The sequence below is a fragment of the Tripterygium wilfordii genome, chromosome 7 (genome assembly GCF_013401445.1).
Source record: "Tripterygium wilfordii isolate XIE 37 chromosome 7, ASM1340144v1, whole genome shotgun sequence".
Classification (NCBI taxonomy): Eukaryota; Viridiplantae; Streptophyta; class Magnoliopsida; order Celastrales; family Celastraceae; genus Tripterygium; species Tripterygium wilfordii.
In genome coordinates, this window is record NC_052238.1 from 8399954 (window position 1) to 8412407 (window position 12454).

At 34.8% G+C, this 12454-nt stretch overlaps 1 protein-coding gene across 1 annotated transcript; it reads right to left on the reverse strand.

Moving 5' to 3' along the window:
* Positions 1-7922: 7922 nt before the first annotated feature.
* Positions 7923-12118, reverse strand: LOC120002584. The gene is made up of 7 exons (XM_038851346.1): positions 12106-12118; positions 11725-11839; positions 10735-10863; positions 9966-10392; positions 8350-9870; positions 8132-8256; positions 7923-8031 (listed from the first exon to the last, which is right to left on the reverse strand). Exons 1-7 carry the CDS (start codon positions 12116-12118, stop codon positions 7923-7925), a joined length of 2439 nt encoding a protein of 812 aa, XP_038707274.1.
* Positions 12119-12454: the final 336 nt, after the last annotated feature.

The window sequence follows — 12454 nt, forward strand, 5'->3', positions numbered from 1 at the left end:
TACCGGCTATTCATTTGATTGCTGGTAAAAACCTTTGGAATCGTCGGCATAAGTTAAACCATTTCCCAGCATTTGCAATTGCCACCAAATGTCGATTGAATTCTGCATGTATTCAAGAGTATTGTCGTTAAAACTTGAACCATTTCTGGCATTTTTTATTGCCACCAAATGTTGGTTCAATCTACGTGTGGTTATGTGCTTTACCGACTATTGAAATTGCCGTTAAAAGTACAACAATTTACCGACATTTGCTTCAGGCAACATTCGCTGTTGAATGTGTAACGGGCCTAATTGCATAGGTGATATAAGAGATCTTTAATGACCATTTTAATCATCGCTAACAAATCATTAAATTTGAGTCTGGTTTGCATGCTATGAAAGGAATCAATTCTATGTAAAATAAATGGTAATTTTTTAATTCATGACATCATAAAATGTAAAACTTACAGAGTATAAAAGGTAATTAACCATACAAAATAACTCTTAACATTGAGTAGCCAAATATTATAAAGAAAATTCAAAATAGAATCATTTTCGCAGGTGCTTAGTCTCATAATAAGTATCTTCTCCAAAGCATCCCAAATAGAACACAAAACATTGTTGCAAAGTCTTCACAACTGAAAGTTATCATTTTTAATCTGACCTGAAAAAAACACAAAAATATGTGATTACAAAACCATAACCATGCCCACAAATCCAAACCCTGCAAAATATGTAATAGCACAATTAAAATGCAAACCTCAAATAAAACCATAACCATGCCCACAAATCTAGTACCCTGCAAAATATGTAATAGCACAAAAATGCATACCTTGAATAAAACCATAACCATGCCCAAAGTACCAAAGTCCAGACCCTGCAAACATGGTGCCAATGCACCACACCTCCAAAATTTATAGCACAAACATGGATGCACAAGCCTCACATCACAGCTTCTCCAAAATTTATAGCACAAACATGGTGCCAATGCAACGTGGTATACTTCTCAATCCTAATAGAGTTAATAATATCTTAATTCTTCAATAATAAAGGACAATATTTAAGAAAATACCACCCAACTATATTCTTACCTCATTCTTTATCAAGAGGACTGGATGCATCAGGAACCTAACATAAAAGCAATAGATATAATTTTGTCACATATACAGATGCATGTTACTTAAAAACTAATATACCAAGCTCCATAAAAGAACAATTTACCTCTCTATTGGATGCTCCATTAGATCCAGAAGTTCCAAATTCATAAGGAAATATCTTACTCATACATGCTCTGAAAAATTTAAGTTCAGATTTCATATTGTTCAGTTCATCAGCATGTCTTTGTTCCATCAATTTCATTCCATCCTTTAATTTTTGGATAGTTTCATCAGTTGCTGCATTGCAATTCGAAGTTTCTCCTTGTTCAAATGCTGATGACCTCCATAAACTTGTTACAGTTGGACCAAGTCCTACCCCACGCATTCGACCATTCCTTTCAGGGCCCATTACTTGGGAGTACACATCACCTTCCCAAGCAACACTCTCTGGAGGTTGCTCAATAGAGTCTGGAGTTTGACTTAGCTTTTCCAACATTATTTCCTAAACACATTAATTAGGGTAAAAAATTTTCCTTCAGAAATCAAAAATCATTACAAGGACAAACCACAACATCATTCCAATTTCCAATATGTATATTGAAATAGGTTAAGATTACTTACAACTCTTCTGGCTGACTCTTGGTCAATTGGTCTCCCATCTTTACGGTCCTTATGCGTTTCAATAAATATTTGAGCTCGTGATGGCTCTACCCCATCCTTAGCCTGGTAAGAATCATTCAAAATTGAAGTATTTGCAGAAATTTGTACATACATATTATTCACAATCACTTAAGTATGAAGTACCTTTTCAGCCATCAAACGTGCAAAACTTTTCGATCCCGCTGTGTGAGCCATAGTTTGTTTTGCGCGATTTATTTTATTTATAGTGCTGCGTTTCTTACATAATGCAAAAAAGTATAAACTATGATATATAAATCCCTTAATATCGATCATACTATATAAGACATAATTGATGGATCGTACTTAACACAAGAGGGGGGGGTGAATTGTGTCCCCAAATTCCGATAGGAATCTCTTTTTAAAATTTAAAAGGAAATCAATGTCAATTAACAATTAGCACACAAATTTGGACTCTAATGATTATCTTAATCAATATTCATTTCAATGCAAGATGTGATACAATATGGTGAATGATCAATTATCAAATAATCAAGGAATTGCAAAAACAGATTTTTTAAACAACACACTGCGCACAGATTTTACAACTCAAATTTCACCTAGCAAATCAAGTCAGAATTCAATGAAATTTGGTATGCAGTATCACAACACCCTAATGAATACTATATCAAAAATTCAGATTAAAATTCAAAGTTTAGCTATGTGAACAGTGCACGGACAGACTGGTGGTTCAGAAAATTCTGCAATCAAAACACTTAATCAATCAACAAGCAAGCAATGCAATCAAGAAAGTCCACACAGCAATTTATAGTAGTTCGGAGACTCTTCTCCTACATCTACTACCTAGGTTCACCAACCTAGGATTTTTCAACCTTCACTAAGGATGTGGTTTTCTCAAGAGCTCCACAAAACTCACAAGGGTTTTTAGGTCACCCTTAAAACTGAAGATTTCAAGACAATCTTCAAACTTTACAACCAAGGGTTTCAAGCACTCCCTTAAACTCAACCTCAACAAGGTTTTTGCCCAAAGAAGGGACTTTTACAAGTGTTTGGTATAAATGGTTCACTCAAGGTTTGCACTAAGCAAATAGGGTTGAGGAACACTCAAGAATCACAATATCACCTCACGGGTTGGATAGAAAATGAAGAATAATGAGGATTTTCGAATCTGAAAATAAGAAGCCAAATGAGAAGCACTCCCTCTTTGCAAAAGCAAAATAGTGAGGAAGCCTTTAGAGTGGCTTGGGTAGAAGCTTGGATTCAATGGCACAAACTAGCTTGGAAGCTTTGAGAACAAGAATTTCTTCAATGTAATTTTGGCTTCTCCAAGTTGGAATGAGGAAGAACCCCACTTTATAATTTACCAAGCTCTTGTGATTTCCACCATTGGATCTTTTTCCATCTTCAAATCTCGACCTTCAATTACATGTGCAAATCTTGGCCATTTAATGAATAGATCATTAAATCTTGACCTTACAATATGTAGCCGTTGCACTTGCATTATTTTCCAAGTCTAGCTTTCCAAGATTTGAGTTGTCATGTGCACTTGCAGCCATTTTTGACAATTTGATCAAACTTGCACCAAATCTTGACCTTGGTATCTCCAACAATTTTGTCATCTTTGACCATTTGATCAAACTTCCACCAAATCTTGGCCTTGGTATCTCCAATGATTTCCTACAAAATGTGTAGCAACTTGCAACCATCTTTGACTCCAAAAATCAAATAAGATCTTCTTCTAAGTCAAAAATTGCAAGCAAGAATATGGTCTTATGCACAACCATTGGATTCACCTTTTAAATGATCATCTTAACCCTTCAAGTCTTGTTGTAATCTGATCCATTCATAATTCAAAACAATTCAATCTCGGCCATAGATTAGTGTACCGTTGGAGCTTGTAGTCTTCAAGAATATCTTCATAATCTAAGTCTTGTCTAGTTGCAAAACATACTTTCTCATCTCTTACAAATTTCAACCATTGCATTTGTCCTTTAGCTTCATCAATTTTCTTCTCACAAAAATCTTATCATTGACCTCAATAAAGGAAGCATGTGCAAGATCTTGTTTGATGAAGATAAGAGATCCTTCACATGACCAAACATGTCCCTCCAATCTTGACTTCAAACTCTGAATTTGGCAGCACCAATATATCCATATTATACAGCCCTAAGGCTAGTTCCAATCATCAATCAAAATGCCTTAGTGGAAGGTTGATGAACATAGGTTTTTCTTGGTTTTCTAGAGATCCAAGCTCATACTTGAAAACCGGACTTCAATTCACCTGAGCATACTGAACTCTGAGTCATATGAGACCACAATGATGATTAACCTACAAGGAAATAGGAGGTAGAACTCCTCAATTGTATGTAAGCTCAAAGAGCTTCATATGGAGCGCATAGGTTAATTACATTAGAAAAACAACCCAGAAAATTCATATTACTGCATGATAAATCATTTTATATGTATTAGAATGTCCATGTAAAATTTCATAACAATCGGAAATCGTTTGGTCACTCAACCAAGCAATTTGATCACTAATAGTGAAACCGATAAATTCTAAGTGTAAATTCAAAGTCATTTTGCAAACTCAGTGTAAATGACCTTTTCTCTTGAACTTTACTAAATCAAATATGTTCATAGTGATGAAACTAAGATGCACACGAAATTTCATTTAAATCGGAGTTCATTTGGTTCACTACGTTCACAAAAAACACATATGCACAAAATTAGGTAAAACCTAGTTTTGGCGGAATTTAAGCATATGACCAAATATATATGTGATGCACTTAATTTCTCATGATTATAGTCCTAGAACATATATTAAACCTTCATGTGCATGTGGTTCAAGTTTCAAGTAATTTGGACATAAGTAAGATAAATTATGATCATTAGAAGATTAATACCCTAACTTAGTCCATGTATATTTATTTTCAAAACTTAATTTCCAGCACTATCTCAAAAATATATAGATACCAAATTCACATAAAGATATGCATAAGCCTTCATTTGTATATGCACAATTAAGATATTAAACAATTAACCAAATAACCATTTAAGCATGTTTTCTAGCATTTTAGGATATGTTCAAGTAAAGCATGCTCACACACATTTTAGTATACAATCATACACAATCATCAAAAACACAATGTTGACTAGACACTAAGTCTTGGTCCAACAATCTCTTCATATTCCATTCGTATAAATATTCAAAAGTAAGAATCATCATAAACCAATATCTTTCTCAAGAAATCTTCAAGGATGGATACTCCTAACTCTCCACCTGTAAAAAGGTCTAGAACTGATAAAGGTTCTACTTCTAAAGAAGAAGAAGGTGGAGGTGATCCCAGATTCAACCTCTCCCCTATAAGGGAAGACGTATACGAGGACGATCCCCAGAAAACTATCGAATCTCTACAAGAAGCTTTGAGGGAAACCAAAAGGAGACTTAAAAAAGCAACCGACAAAGTTCAAGACTACAAAAGGCAACTTATGGTTTCAAGGTATGCCATACAAGGTGTTCGATATATGTCATGGGGCAGACAAGCAAGTACTCATGACCCAGATAAATTGCACGAAGCAATCACTGAGATCACAGTACAACTTGGATCTGTTGCAGATGGAATAGACAGTGTTCTTTATACCCTAGAATAAAATCTTTGTCCAACAATAATAACTATCTTAATGTTTATCATTGTAGCTTTGATTTATCTGTTGTCCATATTTGGATCAGCCCATTCCATTGGTCTCTTGGTATGCGCTCTGGCCTGTTATTACGCATTGCAGTTTTGTACTTTTCTAGAAACTCATTCCTTAGTTCACATTTATAATCCTTCCACTTTCTTCCAAGAGATTTCATCACCCATTTTAGACCATGGGGAGGGATTGAAAATTTTCCCTGCATAAGACAAATAAAGCTTAGAAATTAGTAGCCTTGAACTATGAAAAAGAAAAAAAAATTAGAAAAAGAGCTGGTCTTGAGTGACTTGTATTTTAGTAGGATGTGTGTCTTGTATTTCCACAAACACAATCACTTAACATAAAAGAATAGGAGCTGGTTTTGAGTCTCCTGACTGATCTAAAGGTTTTTCACACACTAATGGCAATCACGATTAGCAGAGAAGTAGATAAGAGAAAATGAATCAATGTACAGGGAAAATGAATCAATGTACAGGAAAACTTTAGAACTAATATAGATTCAATATTCTTGCATGAGCAAAATTAAATTTACCTGGACAAACTTTAACAGTTCCTTTTTTTCATGTCTTGGAAAAACCCTCCAATCTTCAATATTTAGAGGAGACATAACTGGGTCTCTTGCAATAATGCCCAAAAAACTAGCAAGTACACGTCCTTCACGTCCAATAGCTTGTCCACGTTTGTTGAACTCCACAATAATCCTTTCAGTTAAAGACTGACTAAAAATGTCACTAAGTAAAGTAGGACCTCTTTTGTTCGTCGGTGTTGAATGTTCTTAAAATAATATAAAGTGCATCAGCAAGCTTTGAATAGTAAAAATATCACATGAATTAAATGCATTTATGCAACCATAGAATTCCAATCTAATGAAATTAATGATACCATTACTATCTGTAGAAGGTACATCAACCAAAGAGTCTGTAGCTGGCAGACTTTGTGCATCAGAATCTGATTGTGTAGGAAGCTGATTATTATTGTGTTCCACATGGTCTTCAGATGGGATTTGATGCTCACATTGAACATCCACATTAGATTGTGGCTGCACCTCTATAGTTGATTTACGTAAACGTCTGCTTTTCACCATTGCAATCTACTATATATAATAGTAAAAAAAAAATATTGGACGGATTACAAATAACCATAAAAATTAAAGAAAATAATGCTAGTCATTTTCATAAAAGAGGAATATACTAAACCCATTGTTTATTATCATCTGTAAAGGAACAAAAACACATAACAGTTACCAACTAAAATGTAATATCGTATTCAGTAACGAAAAAGGCAAAGAAAAATCATCCATCAACAATTAGGATCACTTCCACCATCATCATCATCAGTATCTTGGACCATAACTTTATTTTGTTCCATTGTTGTACTAATAATTGTCCCATCTACACCGCTTCTCACCCAATTTAAATCATCTTGTTCTATTTGGAGTGTTTCATCCAATAGAGGAAAAATATAAGACTCATTATTCGTACGCACACCCAAGTCACCATTGGAGGACTCATCTCCCATATCAAAAGTGTCTCTAGGATTTATTGGCAAAGGAATGAACCACTCCAATTCCCGACGATCTTGGACAAAAACAACTTGTTGAGCTTGAGACACAAATATAAATGGTTCATCACTCAAACGTTCACCTGTATGCATCATATGAGATAGTTTAATCAACTTGAACCCTAATGAATCATGCTTCACTCCTCTACCTTGGGTTACATCAACCCAATCACATCGAAAGAGAATCACCCTAAACTTGTCGTAATAGTTCAATTCAAGTATGTCAGTCAATGAACCATAATATATAACATCACCAAACACAGGGCGTGAGTCACTAGTACATGCATAACTTTGCGTTTTTGCAACAACCATGACTCCACTGTTTTGGGTAGTCATATCCATCTCATACTCCTTGGTTCGAAATCTATACCCATTATTCATATCAATTACTTTGAATCTCCTTGCAATATGATTTGGACCCCGACCAAGTGCATTAATGTCATCAGAAGAACTATCAGACTCCTTAACCTATGACATGAATAATGATAAATCTTGTTAAGATTGCATACTAATGATAATACTGACAAAGAGAGTTAAAATTATAAAAAAAAATTTAGCTTACCTTATCACTAAACCATTCATGAAAGCTTTCACTGTGTAATTTATCTATCTCACGTTGAGATAGACGCCTTCGCCTATTAGTTCTCTTGATCATACTTATATGTTCTCTAAACACAAAAAATCAGATAAATTAGGCTCTATTATTTTCTATTAATATATTCATATTCTCTAATATTATTACTTACTTTCTAAAAGCTTCTACTTCTGGGCAATCACAATTAAAGAGCACATAACGATGTGCTTGGATCCACATTTTTTCATCCATCAAGAAACCTTGGGTATTCCCATATGGTTTTCCTATAATTGGGAAGAGAGTTGATCCTTCAATTATTTCGACTTCACTGTCTGCATGATTCCTCACGGATCGATTGGGCATCATTTCTGCATCTTCTAAGTAACGAGAGCAGAATGTAAACATTCTGCCGCAATGTACGCTTCTGCTATAGAACCTTCAGGACATGCTTTGTTTCGCACATAAGACTTCAAAGTTGACAAATATCTACATTAAAAGAGAAATTAAATTCATTTACATTGTTAATGCATAATTGATCTATAATAGTACAAGAAAAAAGTAGAATGTTAACTTCTCAACTGGATACATCCAACGATATTGTACCGGTCCAGCAATCATTGCTTCACTTGCCAAGTGAACTACTAAATGCACCATAATTGTGAAGAATGATGGTGGAAATATCCTCTCGAAATTACAAAGAGTTAAAATAACCTTCGATTCAAGTCACTTAAGCTCTTGTATGTGAAGAGTTCTAGCACATAATCCCCGAAAAAAGGAACATAACTCAATTAAAACAGAAGTTACATTGTTAGGTAAAGTTCCTCTCAATGCGACAGGAAGAAGTTGTTGCATAAGGACATGACAGTCATGGCTTTTCAAACCTGAAAATTTACGATTCTTTCGAATACAACGTGAAATATTTGATGCATAACCATCTGGAAATCTAACATTCTCCAAAACCTCATAGAAAAGCTTTTTTTCATGTGCAGTCATGGTAAAACAAGCAGGAGGCAAATAAGTCCTCCCAGAACCTCGTTGTTGGGGCCATAAATCTTTTCTGATATTCAACTCTTTCAAATCCAATCGAGCATTTAAGTTATCCTTTGATTTCTTGTCAATATTCAACGATGTACTCACCAAGTTGTCACATACATTCTTTTCAATATGCATCACGTCAAGATTGTGACGCAGTAAGTTAAAACCCCAATAAGGAACTTCGAAAAAAACACTTCTCTTTTTCCATGTACCCTTCTTTACCCCACTAACTTTATCACTAGCCTTACCAAGATTGAACTTGATCCCCCTCATTTGATGTAAAATTTCTGATCCTGATAGTACAATCGGTGCATATCTTAATTCTTTGGTCCCATCAAAAGATTTTGCATCATTTCGGTAGTTTGAGCTATGATCCAAAAACCGACGATGATACATGTAACAAAATTTCTTTCCATACTTTAATCGCATAGAACTAGTATCTTCATTACAAATAGGACATGCAAAACGACCATAGGTACACCAAACAGACAAATTACCATATGCAGGAAAATCATTTATTGTCCACATTATAGCTGCCCGCAGATTGAAAGTTTCTTTGGATGATGCATCGAATGTGTCTTCTCCAACCTCCCACAATTCAATCAACTCTTGTACAAGAGGTTGCAAATATACATCTATGTTGTTACCAGGGCCATTTGGACCAGGAATTAACAGAGAAAGTATGAAATATGGTTGCTTCATACACAACCATGGTGGTAGATTGTATGGCATTAAAATCACCGGCCATGTACTATAAACACTTTGTAGTGTCCCAAAAGGGTTGAAACCATCACTGGCAAGCCCTAATCGGACATTACGTGGGTCCTTAGCAAACTCTGGATATTGTAAATCGAACCTCTTCCACGCTTCTGAATCAGCTGGATGCCTTAAGGCACCGTCTTTAATACGATCATTTGCATGCCATTTCATCAATTCTGATGTTTTGGATGACATGTATAATCGTTTGAGTCTTGGCTTCAAAGGAAAAAACCTTAACACCTTTGCTGGAGTTCTCTTTTTTTTCCCCAATGTATTATTAATCAAATTATTCTCAGCATTTTTCCATCTAGATGCCCCACACATTGAACATGCATCATTGTTACTCTTTTCTTTCCAAAAAAGCATGTAATCATTAGGACAAGCATGAATCTTTTCGTATTGGAGACCTAATCGATCAATGATCTTCTTTGCTCCATTAAAGGAGTTTGGAAATGTTTCAGCAACAGGAAACGCTTTTTTAATCATTTTAAGCAACACACTAAATGACTTATTGCTCCACTTAAACAAGCACTTGGCATGATACAAATAAAGCACATAAGAAAGTACAGTGAAGTTCTTGCACCCAGAATATAATTCTGTATCAGCATCTTCTTGTAATCATTTACTTTTTCGGCATGTGAAGATTGATTAGCTTTTTCATGTTCTTGTGCAAAAAATCCTTCTGCAGTTTGTTTTCCTAAAGCTTCTCCATCTATATTCATATTCTCATGTAGGTTGTTCACTCCTAAAGCTCCCTGTATCATTTCATTCATATTATCAACCCTAAATATTTCTTGTTCTAGGTGATGACCTTCAATAGGATTCGACCTTGACTCACCATGGTGATCCCAAACCCTGTATCCTGGCATAATGCCAATTACAACTAGATGATCATACACCTCTGCTCTGTTTCCATACTTGTAAAGCACACATTGCTGACACGGACATGGGATTTTTCCTCCTTCTGGTTGACTCCTAAATGCAAAATTAAGAAAGCTCTCCACTCCATCAGTATAAACTTTGCTAAGTCTACTATAATCCATCCATATTTTACTGTTATAATGACATGTTACACTAGTGAAAGAACAAAAAATATATATTAGATTTCTATCCCTTAATTTTGCATATCAAATATATAATATGAGACATAAAGTACATTTATAATTTAAACATATATGAATATTTCATAAATTCATTCAAAACATCGCAGAGAAATCAACACAAATTAAGCTTCGAATAGTCCCAATGAACTATAAATCAATGCAATCTAATAGTTTATTTAGCATAAGCAGTTACTATTATATAAGAGAGTGATCACTAGAAATCATTTAAAACCTAGAAGATAATAGATCGTCAATGCACAAATGATCCAACTAAAACCATGAAAGGACATACCAAAATCTGCAAAGATAAAGAAACATTGAAATTGTTGCTGTCTTACCAGAGCTTGCACAACACAGACTCTCAAAGGATGATGATGAACAATTTTCCGTCTCTACCACCACAGAAAGTGCAAAAAGGGTCCTGGCAGTGTTCAACAATTGAAGAATAATCAATAAGAGTTAGAGTACTTCGTAATGCAATTGTCATAGATGAATGCAATGAAATTCTAAGTTTAAAATTCAATAATTCCACTCACGGGCATAAAGTAAAAAAACTTTCATCAAACAATTATCAGAAATGTGAATCCAGCATTTTGCTTTTCCAATTTTCTTCGAGTGATGAACATGTCAATAGCTTGAGAGATATTCTAGTGACAATGTTTACAAATAATCACCTTCAATTCTGTAAGAAAATTAAATGTGCCAATGTGCTTGTTCACACACTTTTCAAGAATGACTTGGCAGAAAAGTTCTGATATAGTGCACAAAGCTTTACTTTGATAAATTTATGGCCATCTGGTAGGGCCAAAAAGCAAATCGTTTTCAGTGATAGAGTCATGGAACCATCACTTGATTTCTATATTTTTTTGACATGAAATAGCGATCCAAGCTCTTGGAGTAGTTAAGATGAGCTTTTTGGCCCTACTAGATGAACTTGCAACGCTAATTGTCACAGTTAAATAAAATCCACACTTATATATGAACAAAAACCATCAAGTATATACATACATATTTATATGTGAATCAAAGTTTATTTGAGTAGCAGGTGAAATATCATATCGGAGGCAATCTGAATAACTCCGCGTATCGAATGAGCAATTCTTAAACTTCGTCAAAAATTAGTGAGATCAATTGCAAAACACGAAAGAACCTCTTCGTGTGATAGATCGATACAAAGTATTGTTTAATGAAGAAGAATTGCAGAAGAAATAGAGATAGAGAAGAAAAAGAGAGTCCAATTCTCAGTATTCATTAAAAGAGTCTTTACAGATGTGAGACGTACCTTGTGGAGGGCAACAATATCGTCTCCTTAGTCTTCGTCGTCGCCGCCTTGGTTCCCGTCAAATTCGTTGCTGTCGCCTTCGTCTCTTTCGCCTTTGTTGTCGTAGCCTTCCAAACTGGTTAGAATATGTGACTGTTGTGGAATGAGGGGATTGGAATTTGTCTCAAACGAAAACAATCCCAGCAAAATGAAAAGGGGATTTCAGCTAGGTTTTCAATCGGAAACAATCCCAGCAGAATTTATTATTTTTGACAGAAAAAATTTATTTTTGAAATAAAATTATCTAAAATAAAGAGGGAACGAAATACAATTTCGCGCCACCAACGAAAAAGTGATTGTTTTGGACTCTTCACCTAGGTTTATAGTGGCAATCGATATTGCCAGTATTGCCCATCTCAAAATAAATTATATAAAAGTTATAGTGGCAAATGACTAAAACGTCGGTAAACAATTGTCAGTAAAAATCTATTATGGTGTAGTGGGTAGAAATATTATCTTTGTGAGAATTTTGTTGTCTGCCATAGTTGTTCTCTGAATTTCTCTTTCCTTGAGCATTTCTGTTGTTGTATGGCTTAGGAGGAACATTGGTAGGTGTATTAGTGAAAGTTTTGAAAGCCATGGCCATAGCTTCTTGAGTAATTGTAGAACTCTTATCTGTCAGTTTCTGTTTTCTCTCTTCTTGAGCAACTATATTGTATGCTTTGTTGATGTCTGGAAAGGGCTGCATCAG

What these genes read in the sequence shown, in the direction of transcription:
- LOC120002584 (XM_038851346.1), bottom strand. An exon ending in CTTTATCTTTGCAGATTTTG is followed by an intron (nt 10,393 to 10,734) that starts GTATGTCCTTTC and finishes TCATTATAACAG; the next exon opens with TAAAATATGGATGGATTATA. An exon ending in GAGGAACTTTACCTAACAAT is followed by an intron (nt 8,257 to 8,349) that starts GTAACTTCTGTT and finishes CTTGAATCGAAG; the next exon opens with GTTATTTTAACTCTTTGTAA.